This window comes from Mesoplodon bidens (genome assembly GCF_964165515.1).
Source record: "Mesoplodon bidens genome assembly, chromosome: 15".
Taxonomy (NCBI): Eukaryota; Metazoa; Chordata; class Mammalia; order Artiodactyla; family Ziphiidae; genus Mesoplodon; species Mesoplodon bidens.
The window spans coordinates 13,659,852-13,679,188 of NC_138171.1; the positions used below are offsets into that span (position 1 = coordinate 13,659,852).

Below are 19,337 nucleotides of genomic sequence, written 5' to 3' on the forward strand. Positions count from 1 at the left end.
AATACCCAGAAGTGGAATCCCTAGATCATAGGGTAGTTCTATTTTTAATTTTTTGAGGAGCCTCCATGCTGTTTTCTGTAGTAGCTGCATCAATTTACATTCTACCAACAGTGCACAAAGTTTCCCTTTTCTCCACATCCTCACCAACACTTGTTATCTCTTGTCTTCTTGATGCTCACCATTCTAACACGTGCCAGGTGATATGAGGGTATTATTTTATAACATTTTGCCAAAGCAGAACTTTCTTACAGAAAGTGTGCATATAGAGTGTACAATTCAATGAATTTTCAAAAACTGAGCAGACACATGGAACCAGCAGTCACGTAGGTCATGAAGTTCCCCTCATGTAACTCCCAGCAACCACCCCTCCCAAAAGGACACCCATTACTCAGACTTCCAGCATTGTAGACTAATTCTGTATCCAGATTTTGTTGCTTAACACCCTGTTGAAATTCCCATGTTGTTACGTGTGAGTGTAGATCCTTCATCCTTGTTGTATAGCATTCCACTGTGTGATTATACCTTAATCTATTTGTTCCCTAGGACATACTTTTTCTAGTTCTGATTTGTTGAACTGAGATAAGGTAAGGAGCATAGATCCTGAGTGAACTTTCAGGGAATTTTCACACATCTGTGCATCTGTGTAAGTGCCGCCCAGGTCAAGCTGCAGAGCATTTCCAACCCCCAGCAGTTTCCCTCATACGCCTTTCCAGCCAAAACCGCCACCACCTCTATTTTGACTTTTATCACCATGGATTGGTTTTGCCTGTTCAAGAACTTCACATAAATGGAATCATATCATATGTGCTCTCTATATCTGGCTTTTTTCACTCAACATCAGGTCTGTGAGATTCATCCACATGGTTGTGTATATCAGCCATGTGTCCTTTTCATTGCTATGTAGTATTCTGTTGTATAAATAGTTGACAGATATTCATCTGTTCAACAACTGATGGATATTTTGGCTGTCTCTGGTTGGGTCTGTTATGAACTAAGCTGCTATGAGCATCCTTACACATGGCTTTTGGTAGACATATGAACCCATTTCTTTGGCTTATCCACCTGGGAGTAGAATTGCTGGGATATAGGATATGTTACATGGTTGGAATAGTTTACACTTCCCAGCCAGAAATGTTTAAGCGTTCCAGTTGCTTCACATTCCTCAACACAGGTATTGTCTTTTTTATTATAGCCATTTGGCTGGGGGTATACTGGTATTTCATTGTGGTTTTTCCACAGATGTTTTTGAGGATCACATGAGTTAATACATGTAGAGCATGAGAGGAGACCATTGCGCATATAGTAAATATTCAGAACATATTAGTTCAGATCAGGACACCAAACTTGCTCTGTAAAGGGCCAAATACTAAATATTTTAGACTTTACAAGCCATAGTCTCTATTGCAACTGCTCAAGTCTTCCCTTGCAGTGCAAAAGCAGCCATAGATGATATGTAAACAGATAAGCATGGCTGTGTTTCAGTAAAACTTAATTTACAAAAACAGGCAGGGGGCCTGACCTGGCCAGTGGGTGGTAGTCTCCTGACCCCCGGCTTAGATAATGACGATGATGGTAAGGAGGAGAGACTAACACTGACGGTTCATCCAAACTTACCATTAAAAAAATATATCTGGAGGGCTTCCCTGGTGGCGCAGTGGTTGAGAGTCCACCTGCCGATGCAGGGGACGCGGGTTCGTGCCCCGGTGTGGGAGGATCCCACATGCTGCAGAGCGGCTGGGCCCGTGAGCCATGGCCACTGAGCTTGCGCGTCCGGAGCCTGTGCTCCGCAACGGGAGAGGCCACAGCAGTGAGATATGGAGACTCACAAATATTCCTGCCCCAACTAAACTTCAGAATCAGCTCCGGCATCCCACCACAGCAGATACATTATTTCTCCGGTCTGTCAAAGCCACCTCTTTCTCTTCCCCATTCCCACTGCCACTAGCCCTGGGCCCGACTTACTGGCGTAACCAGGGTTCTCTGATGACGATTCCCTGGGGCCTCCCTCTCGTTGTCTCTAAAAAGCCACACAAGGCTCCTAGGCAGAAGTCACCAGGGGACAGGCAGTCATGCAAACAGGAGAGCAGGCCAGGAGTAGGTGAGACAGGACGGAGTGGTGGGGACTGTGGAGGACTCAGCCGTCTAAAACGGGGCAGCAAACTCTCGGATCAGGCCTGTGTGTCCCACGTAGCACTGTGGGCCCGAGACGGCCAGGTTTTCTGATTTTTCAACAGAAGCCACAGATTTGTATATTTTTTCCCTGTGAAGTCTGATTTTTAAGTATTGGCAGCTAATTCAGACATTTCTAAAATACTGCATGAATCAAGGTCACCTGAGACCCAGACCTGACCCATGAATTTGCAGCCCATTGTATTGTTCTGCTGCCCATTGCCCTCCAGGGGCTGTGCAGGGGACTGGGGGTTCAAAGCCCGACTCTGAACATATTATGTGCTGTTGTATATGCTACCTATTCCTAAGAGCCTCAATTCCCAAATCTGGAAAATGGGCACATCCTAGCATCTTAATAATGCACATTTCTATTTACTGAGCACCTACTATGGTCCAGGCACTATGCTGGGTGTTTTATGTACAATATATCTAATCTTCACAACAACCATATCAAGTGAGTGGACTAGTGGGAGCGGATTACATTAGTCATTTATTCCCTCAACAAGTATTTATTAAGACCCTAGTATGTGCCAGGTGCTGGGTATCCAAGGGTGAACAAAAACAGACCCAGGTACCGTCCTCATGGAGTTTGTGGTCTAGCAGTGGAGGTGTGTTATAAACTGTGAAGTGATGGCACCTGTATTAAAGTCAGAACACCACACACAGTGTAGAAGCACACATACACACACACATACACACACACACATACACACACACACAAGCACATCAGCCCAATCTCCTATTTCGTCATCCCCAGTATGAGCCATTTCAACCAGACCAGCCTTGTCGGTTATTACAACCATCTCAAAACCTTTACTAGTGCTTCCCTGCCCTGAATTTATCCAAGTTTTGTCTGTCTTCTCTTCCATGAAGCGTTTCTGGATTACTCTAAACTATAGGAGTTATCCTTTTTTGAATCAGACTAGCCTCTTTCAGTTGTTTGTGAGCAGAAATGAACAAAAACTCAAATCAAAATGGCTTTATTGAAGAGGAAGCATATTAGCCTTTTTAACTGATCCAGCAGTAATGGCATCAGACATGGCTGGATTAGGCAGTGGTTTCTCACTCCTTTATATTCTGTTTTCTTCTCTTCGACCTCTTCCACAGACTATATGTCTGTCTCTCTTCTCCTGGTACCAATATGACCATCCTTGCATCCTCTCAGCTTCCTGCCCAGCTGCAAGCATGGGTGTCTCCTTCCCAGGATTCCTAGCTAGTTTCATTGGCTCTGGATCAGTCACATGTCTGTCCCTGAACCAACCAGTGTGGCCAGGGGAATGCAGTGTTCTGATGGGCTGTAAATCACATGCTCCACTCCTGATCCAGAGAAGGGGGTAGCGGGAGCCCTACCACTGAGCTCAACCCTGGAACATCAGCTGAGAATAGAGCCCCAAATAAAAATGGAGAGTTTCCACTGGAAGGAGGCTGACTAGATGCTCAACAGCCAAAACACACCCTATCCCACTCCCCTTCTGGGAACACCAGCACATTTGGGGAGCCCTCCCACCTTTGACAGGTAATCACCGCCCACGTGTCCCCTTCCTGAGTATAAGTCTGATCAGTCCAGGCCCCAAGTGGCAGACAGCACATGTGACATCACCTGGGCAGTGCCCTCTCCCTGACCCTGTGTCTCACTCTGCACATAGTAGGCCTGCCTTCAGGACCTCCTGCGTGAATTGATTCCAAAGTCCTGGTTGGGGGGGATTTAGCAACTCTGCTGGACTCCTTGGAAATACAAAGCACAGTCTCTCAATGCAGAACACACCTCTTCTCTCCTCCCAGCCTCAGTGCAGGCAGATTCTCCAAATACCCAGAAAAATCCACTCCCTCCCTTTTAAAATTCCTCACCATGTCCACGCCTGGCCTCAGCACAGCTCAATAATGAAGTTATCCAGGGATACTCCGTCCCCTTGGCGCTTAGGATGGGACATGCAGTGGCTGTTTTGTCACCCCACTTCCTACCATCCATACATCTCGGCCTGTGAATGAGAGGAGCCCCTGTGACAAAGGTGGGAGAATTCCTGGAGCCGCAGTTACCAGAGGCCTGGAAACGGAGGGATGGGGGGCCCTGTGGGGTCAGAGCTGGCTCGGGTCCAGAGTTCAACTCCCAGGGGTAGCAGTGGGCAGCAGAAGCCAGAGCACCGGGAGGGAACAGGAGTGAGCTCGGAGTTTCCAGCTGAAGCAGAGCTGGGGGGCGGGAGCCCCACGCTCTGGGAGGCCCAGTGCCTCTGTCAGGTCAGAGCATCATGCTGACACTGACCTTGGGGGCCTCGGCGGGAAGCCCAAGTAGGGAGGAAGTGGCAGCCCTTCCCAAGAGCCCCCCAAAAGGCCCTCTGAGGACTCTGTCCCACGTCGCTAATCCCAGAGGCGGGCAGATGCCACCAAAGGGGTCCTCATGGCAGAGTGGAAAGAGAGGCAGTGATGATGAGAGAAGAATGATGTAGAGCCAGTACTAATGGTCGAAGAGGGCTGGAGAAGGCAGCGGAAGGGAGTTAGGCGTGACCAGGTCGGGAGATGGAGGAGGGTCCAGGTGAGTCAGGGGTGGGGGGAGTCTGCAGAAATGGGGGTCACCAGGAACCTGAGTGCACCCACCCCTCAGCCCAGCATGTGCACTTCTCTCTCTCTCTGTTCTGGAGAAGCCTTCCTTGCGTGCAGAGGGGGTATAGCCAAGCTGTTGGCTGCAACTTTGTCATGGAAAGAAATCAACCAAGAAAGCCCACTAATGAGGGAAGGGACTGAATGACCATGGAGGAGTCTGGAAAAAGACAAGGGGGTTCTGTGCCTAAAGCCATCAGAAAAGCTTAGGACATAAGGCTGAGTGGGAAGAGCAAGTTTCAGGACTCCTTCAGGTCCCTAGTCAGATGTTACCCTCCTAGACCACCCTGTATTCAGGGTAACCCCCCCTCGACCCCCCCATCACCACTGATGCACCAGACCTATATATATCATGGATTCATGGGTTCATTGTGCTCTCATTCGAATACAAGGCTCATGAAGACAGGAATGTGCGTTAGTCTTGTTCACTGCTGTGTGTTGGATGAATGAATGAATGAATGTACACGGTGTGATAGGATTAATGTAAAAAGATGCATAAAGCAATATACTCTAGCATAGGTAATAACACATCTGGAAAGACACTTCTTTCTCAGTAGGGGACAAAAGAGGCCAAGATTGGGAGTGGGGATGAGAGGAAATCAAAGGGAACTTCAGCTTTGTTTGTACTGTTTTAATTTTCACAAGGAAAATGCAGGCATTGTGATTCCTGAGGAATGATGACTAACACTCCTTTAGAGGGTATCACGCACCAGATCCCGCTGGAATTGTTGTACACGAACTAACCCATGCATTTCTCACCAGAGCCTATGAGGTGTCTGCTGTTACTATTTCCAATCACCAGATGAGGAAACTGAAGCCCAGAGAGGCTAAGTAACCAGGCCACACAGCTAGTAAGGGGTTTGTTCAGGATTCGAACCCAGGCCATCTGGCTTCAAAATCCATTCTGTAAACTACAGCCCATGGGCCAGCCTGCCAACTGTTTTGCTACAACCCTTGAGCTTAGAATGATTTTTACATTTCTGTGCAGCTGAAAAAAATCAAAAGAACAGCGATTTTCATGACACGTGAAAAATACATGAAATTCAAATTTTAGTGTGCGTGGATAAAGTTTTACTGCAGCCAGACATGCCCATTCATTTATGCAGTTGCTGCTTTTGAGCTTTAATGGCAGTACTGAGTGATTGTAACTAAGACTTCTGGCCTGCAAAGCCTCAAATATTTATCATCTGGCCCTTTACAGAAAAGGTTTGTTGAGACCTGCTGTAAACCACCATCTACTCCTCCCATTAATATTTTTGTTTATGGGGGGAAAAAAAAAGAGAACCCAGACAAAAAACGCAAAGGCCTGAGCTCTAGCTCTGAATAAATTGCTTATTAGTTTTGTGGCCTCAGTTTCCCCATCTGTAAAATGGGCATGGTGTCCACTTCGCAATGTTGCTATGAAGGTCAGTCGAGCAAATACCTGATAACATTAAGAGCCAGTGTCCATCGTGGGTTCCCTCAGTACCATCCTCCTTGTTAAATGCTTTATTCACTTAGCAAGTCCATGTCAAGTGCTCATGTCACCATCGGAAGAAGGGACTGTTATTGGGCCCATTTTCGAGATGCAGAAACTGAGGTGCAGAAAGGCATTGTTTGCCCACAGCTAGCAGGTGATAAAGCTGGAACTTGAACCCAGTGTTTCTGACTCCAGAGCCCTCATCCTTTGTAAAATGATTGCTCCTTAGAGATGTGAATCTCTTTTAAACACAAACTGCTGTAGAAGCTTCTGAAGGTGAGGGATCAGCACCATGATTGGGAATGAAAGTTGGACAAACCTGCTGCCCAGGGAAGCCAAGGGCTCGGGAAAGGAGACCCTCTGTCACACAAGGTTGACTTGCCAAGTGAAGAGAATACGAAGAGGTGGGCTTGGGAGCTGCCACCTGAGGCCGAGACAACCTCCCCTCCTTGTTCCCACCCCCCCCACCCAGCCTTCCACCAGCTGTCTGAGAGTAAAGCCACAGGTTTCCTGGCACAGCCCTAAAGCCACCCAGCGGTGCTCAGGTGGGGCTTCCCAAGCAGAAAATTTAGTCCTGGGAGCCAGGGGACTCTGATCTGGGGAGATGTCGTGTGACATATGGGGTGAACTGGCTTATCTCACCCAAGTTCAAACAAGAGGCAGAAACTCGGGCTTCCATGGGGCAAAGTGTGAGCAACTCCCACCAGCACCCACGGAAGACACGTTTCTCCCCACACCCGGACCCAGACAGAAGGAGGGGCTTCCTGTCAGCCACGCCCCCTCTTGTCCTTACAGTCTCTGCCCCCCGCCTCCACCCCTCCCCAACCCCCCTGCTTCCTTCTCCCCTCTCTCTCTTTTTTTTTTTTTTCGCGGTATGTGGGCCTCTCACTGTTGTGGCCTCCCCCGTTGCGGAGCACAGGCTCCGGACGCACAGGCCCAGTGGCCATGGCTCACGGGCCCAGCCGCTCCGCAGCATGTGGGATCTTCCCAGACCGGGGCATGAACCCGTGTCCCCTGCATCGGCAGGCGGACTCTCAACCACTGCACCACCAGGGAAGCCCTCTTCTCCCCTCTCTTAACGGCAGAGCTTTTCCGTGCCCTGCACGGGACTGTACCCTGGGGACAGGGACCCGCGGCCACACACCCACCCTTAAAAGGGAGCCCAGCACCCCGGGAATAGGCACCCAACATCTAAGTGAGCTCAGAAATCATCGCTTCAGCAACAGAAACAGTGGCAAAAGGCCGAGCCTGGGAAGGAGGCAGGGAGACTCGCAAGCCCACCTGTCACTGGGATCCCCAGTCCCCAGGAGTGCCCCACACGCTCCGCTCTTCCTTCCCGAGAAATCCTACTGGTAAATGACTGCTTGAGGAAGACAGCCCAGAGCCGCAGGCTAGCAGTCTCCTCGGATGCACTGCGGTTCCTCTTGGCTAACTGAGCAAATTGTCGAAGAAGGTCAGGATGGAGGGGGAGGGGGGAGGGGAGATCTAGCTCCCGAATACCCAGGTGTGCCTGCCTCACCTGGGAGGTGCAGTGCGCCTGGCCCAGAGCCAAAGGGAGGCAGGGGGTGACTTCCTCATGGTCTATCGGCCAGTCTCCAGCTTCTAGAAAGTTCACCTTTTGACCTGCATCATCCTCCCACCTGTCTCCCCCTTTCTGTGAATAACTCTGAATTTCTGACTGATCCCAGGCACCCCAGACTCAACCTATTCAAGACTGAACTCTAATTTCCACCCTCGCCCAAATATTGTCCTGGACTCCCGTCTCTACACCCTTCACCTAAACCAGAAAGCAGGGATGGGGGGGCCTGACTGCCCCCTCTCATGCACCCCACACATCCAGTCAGTGGACATGACCTATCTGGGGGGTCCACTCCCAGCCGTCACTGGGCAGTGCCACCACCGCCCTGGCCCAGGCCCCGGCCCCGGCCCCCTCGGCCCTCCCTCTGAGCCAGAACTCAGTTCATGTACTGGGACCAAGGGCTGCTTCTCACTGGCCCAACCCAGGCTCATGCCCACCCCCAGAGTCAGGATGGTGTGGTCCCCTCCAGTCCACATGGGTGGATGGGGGTGCAGGCACCAGTGTCAGATGTCATTGTAGACGCCCTAATGCAGCCAGATGGGACCAGCAAAGGCTTAGCGTAGGAGTGGCTCTGAGGAGGACCAGGAAAGATAGGAGACTCGTAGATGTGCCGAAAATTTGCCCCGCCCCCGAGACGGCATGATATTCACTCCTGCCAAGGGCTGGCTGCATGCAGGGCACCATGTCATGAGCTTTAATCTCTCGGCACTTGAAGCCCTCTCACACCAGCCTTGAGGGGCAGACACAGTAATCACCCCACACGCTTCCAAATGTACAATGTCACAGAGACTGTTGGAGCCCCTCCATCACCCTTCCAGTTCTCATTCCTGTCCCGTTGCCCCCTCCCAGGGAGGTCCTGAGGTGGCCGCTTATTCTCACACATGCATTTATTCTTTTATTCCATATGCAGACATCTCAAACAATATAAAATATTGTTTTGTGTTTTTAGACTTTATATCAATAGTATCATATCGTACATAGCCCTCTACATATCAGGTCTGTGAGATATATTCATGTTGATACGTGTAGCTCTAGTTTATTCTTTTTCACTGCTCCATCATTGCATTGTCCTGGTGATGGATAGTATTGGTGGCTTTTAAAAACAACATGTTTAATCACAGCCAATCAAACACATATATGGTTCTAAAAGCGAATAGTGAAAATAGGTTTCTTATGAAGAACAGCAGCTCTCTTCCCGCCCCTCCCCACCCAGGGTCCCAACCCCTCCTTTTCAACTAAGAGAGCTTTGCACCATTTTTAGATCCACTACTAGTTACAGGATATTTCTAACGCCTTTAGATCATATTCCACAGCTATAGCAGCAGCTCTTTGATTTATGTCACATAGAATATTATTTTTAGGTACTAGGTTCTACAGGACCCCCTTATAAAGCCTTTTTTTACTCCCCAAAATTATTCATAAAAAGTATTCAAGGAAAAGTATATAAAGTAGCAAGTGACTTTCCCCCCTCTCTCCCCTTATCCTGGTCCCCAGTTAGCACTTTGGTATCTGTCCTGGATTTTCCCTTGGTGCTCAAAAGCATATGAAGGTAAGGGTTTGGTTTCTCCTCTCTACCCTGCCTCCTACTCTCTCCCACACACACACACACAAATAGAATCTTCCAGAGTTTGACTCTGTAGCTTGCTCTTTCCCTTAACAGTGTATCTTGGACAACTTTCTACCTCAGTAACTACAGACCTACTGCCCTTTTAATGTCTGCACAGCGCTGCACAGTATGAAAACAGTGCAAGTTCATTAATCATCTTCCCATTATTGGTCACTGTGATGCAGTGACTGTCCTTGTGCACATAGGCATAGAGCACGAATGTCCCTGGAGGCATGTACCTCTAGAGGCACAGGTACACCTGGAGTATGTATGTATTTGGTATCGTTCACTTCAGGGTGGAAGCTGTAGCCACTTCTTCACCTTTCTCTTTTCTCTAAAATAATATCTCTTTTTGAAAGTTATCATTTTGGACAGAGCTACTTCTGGAGAAGCAGAAGGTAAATTTTTAAGAACTCATTACCTTCAAAACAAATCAGCAGCTAAAGATTTACCAAATTCAGGAAGAGTTTAGGCAAATCTCAGCTTCTTAGCTGAGCTTTTAAAGCCCTTGTTTCCTGTCCATCACTTTTCCTCCCACTCTTCTCTCCTCCTGCCCAGCATCTAAGTGGGTCTCACTTTTCTGGAGACACTACTGCATGCCTGTGTTTGTGCTGCTCCTTTGATTGTCCCGGCATTGAACCTGATGATGGTTCACCCGCTTTCTATTCCTCAAACACAAGGCAAGTTCCTTCCTGCCTCAGAGGCCTTGCATTTTCTGTTCCCTCTGCCTGGAACACTTCCTCTAGATCAGTGATTCTCACTTCTGGCTGCACATCGGAATCTCCTGGTGAGCTTTTAAAACGTCCAGTACCCAGACTGAACCACAGACCAATGAAACCAGAATCTCTGGAAGAGAGCCCAGCCATCAGTAAAGCTCCCCTGAGGGTTCCAGCAAGCAGCTGAAAGTGAACTCCAGTGATATAACAATAGATCCCCATGCCCGGCTCCTCATCACTCAGGTCTCAGCTCAAATGTCACCTCCTCAGAGAGGCCCTCCCTGATTGCCCCCACTAAAGGATCCCTCCCACCCCAGCTCCCAGCTACTCTTTGTCACATTTTGTCTAATTTCCTTCTTCTGTCACACCTCGTCACTATCTTGGCTCTTCGTTTATATGTTTGTCTGCTCCCGCCCCCAGTACAGACCCTCCAGGATTGCAGGGATGTATCAACCCTGCTTGATGGTCTCCCTGGAGCCTTGAAAAGACTTCAGGCTTAGGGACCAACACTCAGGAGGCCTGGCTGCAACATTTGTCAGCTGTGTGACATTAGGCAATTCACTTAACTTCTCTGGGTCTTCATTTCCTGTTCCGGAAAACAGGGTTTATCATCACACCTACATTCTAGGGCTATGTAAGAATTAAACAGGGATTTCCCTGGTAGTCCAGTGGCTAAGACTCTGCAGTCCAAATGCAGGGGGCCCTGGTTTGATCCCTGGTCAGGGAACTGGGATCCCACATGCTGCAACCAAGAGTTTGCGTGCGGCAACTAAAGATCCTGCATACCGCAACTAAGACCTGGCGCAGCCAAATTAATTAATTAATTAATTAATTAAACAAGCTAATACATGTAAGCACAGAACAATTCCTGGAGTGCCATAAGCACTCAATAGTGCAAGCTATTATTATTTTAAGATCTATCACGAATGAATGACAAATTGTAATTCCTCTCCCGTCCCCCCTAACCCCTTCTCTGCTTTTTTTTTCTGTTGTGCATACCATCATTTGACATTCCCTGTTTTATTTGCTTATTTATTGTCTGTTTGCCCCTAGACCGTCGGCTCCGCGAGGGATTGTCTATTTTGGTCACTGCTGTGTCCCCGATGCCCGGCATGGTGCCTGGCAATGGCAGGCACTCAGCACGGATGCCCAGCTCCTCACACCTTCTCCTGTCTCTCCCCACCCCCCAGGACTACCTGACAGACCTGATCACCAACGACAGTGTGAGCTTCTTCCGTACATCCAAGAAGATGTACCCGCACAGGCCCGTTCTCATGGTCATCAGCCACGCAGCCCCTCACGGCCCCGAGGACTCGGCCCCCCAGTACTCAAGCCTCTTCCCCAACGCGTCTCAGCACATGTAAGCTTCGGGGCGCTGCCTGCAGAGCTGCTGGGTGGCACGAAGGTGGGAGGGTCCGGCTCGGTCACAGTGATGTAATGACAGAGACAAGGCTGCCTCTTGTCTCTAATCCTCCCGGTTTAAAGAAGCCAGGGACACACAGCTGATCTCTGAGGAAACTGGGATACAGATCCAGTAATAACAACCCAAAGCAGGCAACAAGAGTTTTTAACTTGGGACCCACATCCTCCCACCGAGAGGTCTGTGGATAGAACAGCATTTCAGGTGTATACCCATATAATAGTTTTCCTTTGCAATCTGTGTATTTTATTTTGCACATTTTAAAACACTTTTGAGAAAGGGTCCATAGCTTCGTCAGACTACTAATATATTCACAGCCTTTATAAGCTGTTGACTCCATGGCAGGCTCTGTGCTAAGCCCTGTACGTTGCACTGAATCCCTGAATATTCCCAATGACCCTTGGTGTATCAGTTATCTATTGCTGCATAACAAGTTACCCCGAAACTGAGCAACTTAAAACACCAACGCATTTCACCGCACAGTGTCTGTGAGTCAGGAATCGGGGGGTGGCCTGTCTGGAAGGTTCTAGCTCAGGGTCTCCCGAGGTTGTGAAAAAGGCGTCAGCTGGGGCTGCTGCCATCTGAGGCTTGCCTGGGGCTCACTCACACGGCTGCCGCTCAACCAGCAGATCTCACCATCGGGCTGATGCAGTCTTTTATAACCTAATCTCAAAGTGACACACCATCTCTCCCACATTCTATTGGTTGCACAGACCAGTGCTCCTACAGTATGGGAGGGGGTACAAGTGTGTGATTACCAGGAAGCGGGGGCTATTGAGGGCTCTCTTGGAGGCTGCTTGTCACACTTGGTATTCCCATTTTACCAATGGGAAAACCGAGGCACAGAGAGGTGAGGTAACTCCCCTAAGGTCACCCAGCTGGTAAATGGCAGAGCTCGAATTCAAATCCGACGCCCATTCCTGCCTCCCATCTCTCTGCCCACCCCTCCAGTCCTCCTCCCTCCAGCTGGCTAGTAAATCTTTCTGGAAAGTTCTTCTGCTTTTCTCTGCCTCAGACCACCTCCTGCTTAGCAGCGATACTCAGCTGCCCTTGCTGTGACATTGGGGCGACAAGGACTGGGCGATTTGGAGTCCGCCTGAATATTCCAGGCGTTTAATTTTCATTACAATCAGAATGCACTGCCCTCCTCAACCCCCTTGCCGTGATTACTTTCTGACAGCCCAGAGTGGCTCCGAGAGGATGAGGCAGTGTGTTAACCTGCTGATCCCCTGGTCTTTGGGGAGCAGGATTTGACAGATGGTGGAGAACTGCATTCCGGGGACTGCAGCACCCCTCTCCGCAGACGCAGATGGCAGCGCTGCCTCTCTGCACATCTACCGTGGCTGCCCCCCACCCCAGTCCGCTCCTCCTGCCTGAGATGCCAGCCTCCCACCCTCACCCACAGCCCACCTTTGAGGGAGGGGGCATGTGGCCAACTTGGTCCCCCTAAGGGAGGGGCCGCGGAGTGGGGGAAGGTACACTTAGCTTCTGCAGTGTCTCCTCTAAAAGGGGTGCTGGCACCCTGCCCCCCAGCAGCCCTGGAGTTTCATGGTGAGATGGCTTGACATTGGCTGCTCATTTATTTTCCCTTTGAAATGAAAATTATAGAAATTGAACGTGAGCAACGCCCGCTGCCATTACTTACCCAGAGCACCCCCTGTGCCTTATTAGGGGTGTGTTTGAAAGGCTCTCTTATCTCTGGGGTATAATCATTTTCAAAACAAAACCCAAAACCAGAAAGTTCTGCAGCTGGGATGTTTAATTATGACAGTCAGGGGAGCTGAGGAGGGGAGAGAATTCCAGATCTTTCCATCACGAGACTCCTGTCAGAGACTCTAACCCCGTCAAGCCTTGTGCCGTGTTCTCGGGCTGGGCTTGTGGGTTCTGAAAAATGCTGCTCGTTGCGATGTGGTCCCACTCCACCAGCCCAGAGCCCCATCCATCCCCCAGCCAGCTCGTACACACACAAAGATGCAAACAGATGCACGCAGACACACACAAACACACACACAGATACACAAATACGCAAAGATACAAATAGATACATACAGATATTTACACAGATACACAAATGCACACAAACAGACACACAGAACTCAGACACAAACACACACAAAGATACAAATAAATACACAGATACACAGACATATAGAGACACAAATGCACATACAAACACAGGCATATACATACGAGCACATATACGGACACACAGGTACACATACACACAGATATGCAGACATACACAGAAACACAGACGCAGATACAAAGATACAAGCACATATACACACAGATACACAAACGCACATAAAGATAAACACAGATGCAAACAGATACACACAAACATGAAGATACACAAGCATACAGACATGCACGCACGGAAACATACACAGACACACAAACATACACAGAGACACACACAGACAAAAGACACATAGGCACACGCACCCACAGCCCCCAGAGCTTCCTCTGAAGCGTGGCATCTGAATGGGTTCACAGACCTCTCCCTTTATCACGCCTGGGAGCCAGGCCCAAGCTCACATCCTTGGGGTGGGGCTGGGAGCCAGGGCTCCTGCCCCTCGGCCTCCAGACACATGGCGGAAGGGGCCGGAAGGGCCCCCAGCCCAAGAGGGGATGTTATCCTTCAGGCCCGTGAACGAGCAGACATTCCTCGGATTCTTGTGGAGGTGAGGGTTTCAACTCTTTGTTCAGCAGGCATCTGGGTTCATGTGAAAATGTGACACCATCCTGGGGTAGCAGGGGGAGCCTGGCCTCAAGCAGGGGACCAGCAAGCCAGCCTCGGCCCCAAGCAGGACCCCAGGCTGTGCAGCCTGCTGGCCTCCAGATCCTGCTCGAAAGACGTCTCCAGAGAAAGGGCCTCCGAAATCAGACTCTTGACAGACTCACCCCTCACTGTTCTCAAGGGCAGACACCAGCCCAAGAGAATCTAAGAGATTCAGGGATGATTGCTCAAAATTACATCCTGAATCCGGGCCCCTGGGGCCACGGGAGCAAATTTCCCCAAACCCCCAACAGCCCCGAGGGCATCTCTTTGTGCAGCCCCCTGGCCCAGCAGCACCCCTCCAGCTCCTCGGTGGGGGAGGGCGGCGAGGGGGTGTGGCCCTGCTCCTGGGATGTTCTACACGAGGGTCAGGCCCTAAGCCGGCCCACAGGAGAGAGCGGCGTTTCTCATAATCAAAGGACGCCTCAAGCCCAGCTTGGATTTAGCGGCAGGAGACCAGCCAGAAACTCAAAGCAAAGTCCAGAAGGAATCTTATGACTCACCCCCGCTCTACATAGCAACAGTCTCCATAACTATCAGACTACCCCACAAGCTGCAGTGTCCTTCCTTCTATCCCGGGGAGGGAGGGGCTGAGGTCCTGATGAAGGAAGGGAGTCTGGGGCCCTTGTACCCTCCCCCATGCCCGGCAGCCCTTGCCCCCTGAAGAGCCATCTCGAAAAGCTTTTTGTCTTCAAGCAGTGGAAACTTCCTCTCTTTGCAGCTTTGCCTGGGGAGGGGGTGGGTAAGACCTGAGGGGAACCTGACCCTCGAGCATCATCAGACCCAGTGCGAGGGACACCCGTGCTTTGTGGGGTTTCCCACTCCTGGCGCTCAAACCCCAGCTCTGCCTTTGGCAAGTCTGTCCCCTTCCTAAGCCTCCGTGTCCCCATTTCTCACACAAGGAGAAGGAAAGCACCAGCTCCTAGGACTGTTCTGAGTATTAAATTAGGTGATGTAGGCAAACCCTTCCGGATGTGGCCAGCGCGTGGTCAGTGCTCAGTCGGGGCTGGTCAAAGATTACCATGGATTTGTTCGTTTATCATTAGGCATCACAGCTGACCCCACAGCAGAAGTCACAGAGGCCGGTGGCTCCGCCGTCCACTCAGTGAGACCACGGGCAGGTCTCGGAACTCCTCTGACCCCCCGTTTCCTCTTTTGTAAATGGGAAATTAAACCACGTGGGAAGAATAGCTGTAACAGCTAAGTCAGAGAATGTGGCGTGTCCCAAGTGGACACATTCAGGCACCATCCTCACAGTTTTGCCTATTATGAACCTAACGTTTAACCAGTTTCCTTTTTTTTTTTTTAACCAAAATCTTTTGCAAAAGGAAATTCGGTAGTCACGCCTTAATTAGCCACGATAACTGTCACTTGCCATCTACCCAAGGTAGCTGAAAAGTAAATGCAGTGCTATTAAATTAGAGCTGGGTGCTGTGCCCACAGGAGGCCCTCTCCTTCTCTCAAAAGAGAGGCGAGCAGATTCTAGAGAGGTGCTGAGGAGAGGCCCCCACAGACTGAGACTTTGGCCTTGATGTGCTGGGCGTGCTGACCGGGCTTAAGTGGGAGGGACATTCTCCCTTTGGGGTTCCAGGTTATCTACGGCTGTGCCCCCCAGTCTTCCCACGTGCATGACCCCCGCACGTGGAGAGATGCTGACCTAACATGGGGCACAGCCCCCGACGCGCTGGCGTCCAGATGGGGGCGGTTTCACCCTGAGCTGCAGCCCCAGCGCGGGGAGGCTGCTTCCCTGAGGCGTGGGGTGGGGGGACCTGGGGGCGGGGCCCAGGCACCCCCCACCCCTGGCCTGACCTGACCTCTGTGCCTGTCTGCCCGCCAGCACCCCGAGCTACAACTATGCACCCAACCCCGACAAGCACTGGATCATGCGCTACACGGGGCCCATGAAGCCCATCCACATGCAGTTCACCAACATGCTGCAGCGGAAGCGCCTGCAGACCCTCCTGTCCGTGGATGACTCCATGGAGACGGTAGGCTGCCCTCCTCCTGAGCATCCCCCCGGCCACGCCAGGCCTGCGCCCTCCCTGCCCTTCCCCCCACACCCCTCCGAGCATCATCAGCTGGAGAGGAATGGAAACAGGCAGAAGGAAAAGGCACCGTTCCAGGCCAGGGAAACAGCTCTGAGCAATCCAGACGAAACCCCTGCCCTCAGGGGACTTGTATTCCAGCTCTGATCTGTTCACTGTAGTAGTCACCTGCAGCTGCGTACATTTTTTAACAGCTTTATGGGGATATGATTCACACACCACATAGCTCACCCAATTCAAGTGTCCGTTTCAGTGGTTTTCATATGTTTGCAGGGTTGTACAATGATCACCACAGTCGATTTTAGAAGTTTCATCACCCCAGCGAGAAACCCCGCAGCCCTTAGCCATTACCCCAAACTCGCCTCACCCCTTCGCCTTAGCCAACGGCTCTTCTACTTTGTGTCTCTGTGGATTCTGGACATTTCATGTAAGAGGAGTCCTACAGTATGTGGTTTTTTTGGATCTGGCTTTTTTCACTCAGTATGATGATTTCAAGGTTCATCCAGGTGGGAGCATGTTCAGTGCTTCATTTTTTATTATTATTATTGCTAAATAATACTCCATTGTATGGATATATTTCTTAAATTTCATCCATGACTATTTAAATTCAGTAAAATACAATGAAATTTCAAATTTAGTTTCTCAGGTGCACTGGCCACGTTTGAAGTGTTGAATAACCACGTGGGGCTGGTGCCGTAGATGTCAACATTGCCAGCATTGCAGAAAGTTCTGTTGGGCAGCAGTGTTGTAGGTCACAGGCTCCTGCCCCAGGCCGTTCATTCATTCACTCATTCACTCATTCGCCCAACGAGTGCCAGCACACATGGGACACAGCAGGGAACAAAATGACAGAAGTCCCTGCCCTGATGGGACGTACATTCTAATGCAGGGACACAGTCCACGAGTAAGTAGAAGAGAGGGAGGTGAGAAGAGCTGGGAAGACAAGCAAAGGGGGACAGGAGGTGGGGAGGCTACGGTGATGCATGGGGTCAGCCGCAGGGGCCCCGCCGAGAGGTGACGGTTGAGCGAAGACCCGAAGCGGGAGGGACAGGGGCCTGAGACCCCAGCACAGCATCGTGTTTTGGGACAGTGGGCCGGGCGCACTGCCCGCCTTCCCTCCGCATGTCCGAACCACCCCGCCTGCGTTTCAGATTTACAACATGCTGGTGGAGACAGGTGAGCTGGACAACACGTATGTCGTGTACACGGCCGACCACGGCTACCACATCGGCCAGTTCGGCCTGGTGAAAGGGAAGTCCATGCCCTACGAGTTCGACATCAGGGTCCCGTTCTACGTTAGGGGCCCCAACGTGGAGGCCGGCTCACTGTAAGTGCATCACCCACCCCTCCCCAGCGCCCCAAAGTCCCAGGGAGGCCTCCAGGCTCCGCTGGCACCCGGATGGGCAAGCAGCCGGCAGCTCAGCGGGCAGCCCCGAGCCACTCCCCGGGGGCGGCACACGATTCAGGCAGGTGGACCTCAGTGCCGAGCGAAACGGTGGTGATGCCCCCCGGGGAGGTTTGCATATGCCTCTACTGGGGAAGGAGAGGCCCGGAGCTGTTAGCACCTGTGAAAACAGACTGTCCGTGGTGGGCACTGTGCCAGGGAATCGGGGACCTGGACTGTGTATGTGTCACCGCCAGTGCATGGGGGTGCCACCTCGACTTCTGTCTGGCCTGAGCGGTCTCTGGGTCTGGAGGCTGTCAGGGAGGAGCCCGGCCACCTCGGCCCGGGCGGCGTCATCCGCTGAGATCAGCTGGGCCAGCTTGGCCGCAGCGCTGAGGGAAGCAGCCTCCCCGATCCTTCCTCGAGAGCCACGTGGGCCCTTGGCCAGCATTGGCCTTGGGTTAACCTTTGAAATGACATGTTCTGGCAGCAGAAATGCCGCGTCTGGGGGAGGGAGAGGTAGAAAGGCCAGGAATCATAGCAGCAGCGTCCTCGGATCAGCCCAGACGTTATGGAGGCCAACTCGAACGTGTTTTGAAATGCAGATAAATCACCGTTCAGGTGCTCATCGGGTCTGACTTCCATCTGAGCCGAGAACACACACAGGCACTGACTCGGCTTACTTCAGAATTCCTCCCGCAAGGGCGTTGGTGGCGCCGTCTTAGGACCAAGATGTTCCCACCGCCTGGGATGTTTGGTGGAAATTCCAGAAGGCAGACGGTGTGAGCTCTAGCCCAGCCTCATCACTGTTCCTCTGCCAACCTCATCAAATCCCTGCCTGTCTGGATTTCAGGGTCCCCGCCTATAATAATAGCCATTATAATGATAGCTGTGCTGATAGAGTGCTTATTCTTCAGGCTTTGGTCTAAGCACTTATATCCAGGTAATCCACTTACACGTGACAACGACCCTATAAGGTAGATGCTAGTATTGTCCCTGTTTTAAACGCAAGGAAACAGAGGCACAGGTTAAGTTGCCTGAGGTCACATGGCACAGGGGGGAAGGAGCTGGAATTCGTCTCAAAACTGGGACTTTGATATTTGTAAATGTTTTTCCTTTTTAGGTAAGAATATATACGACCATTAAAGTCACTGGGATTATTTGCTTTCGAAAAACGAAGGTGGACAGAATTATAATCCAGCATCCTTTATTGTATTGGTCAGCCTCAGAGTCTGTGATCTGGTTCTTAGGACCCAAAACCACAGAGAAAGAGAGTGCTAATGTCAGACGTGGGGCTGACAGCCAGGACTCCTTGAGTTGTGAACGGAAATGACTCTCAAAATGAACAAGGCAAATAAGATAAGATATGAGGAATGCAGTCACTAAAGCAACTGGAAAGTCCAAGGTTAGGGCTGGCTTCAGGTATGGTGGGATCCAGCAGTCACACAATGACAACAGGAAGCTCTCATTTTCCATCTCTCAGTCCTGCGTCCTCTGAATTGGCTTCATTCTCAGGCCAGCTTTTCTCTCATGGTGGCAGGGTCACCACAGCCCCAGACTTTTAGGCCATTCAGCTTGGGAAATG

The 19,337-nt window shown here is 50.8% G+C and overlaps 1 protein-coding gene across 4 annotated transcripts in view; it reads left to right on the forward strand.

The window, feature by feature from the left end:
- The window catches only part of SULF2 (sulfatase 2), a 142,700-nt gene that overhangs the window by 92,890 nt on the left and 30,473 nt on the right, over window positions 1-19,337 (forward strand). For all 4 annotated transcript variants that reach the window (XM_081256761.1, XM_081256760.1, XM_081256759.1 and 1 more), the window contains exons 5-7: window positions 11,315-11,484; window positions 16,161-16,311; window positions 17,520-17,695. In XM_081256761.1, coding sequence (XP_081112887.1) covers window positions 11,315-11,484; window positions 16,161-16,311; window positions 17,520-17,695 — 497 coding nt within the window. The remainder of the gene's footprint in view (window positions 1-11,314; window positions 11,485-16,160; window positions 16,312-17,519; window positions 17,696-19,337) is intronic.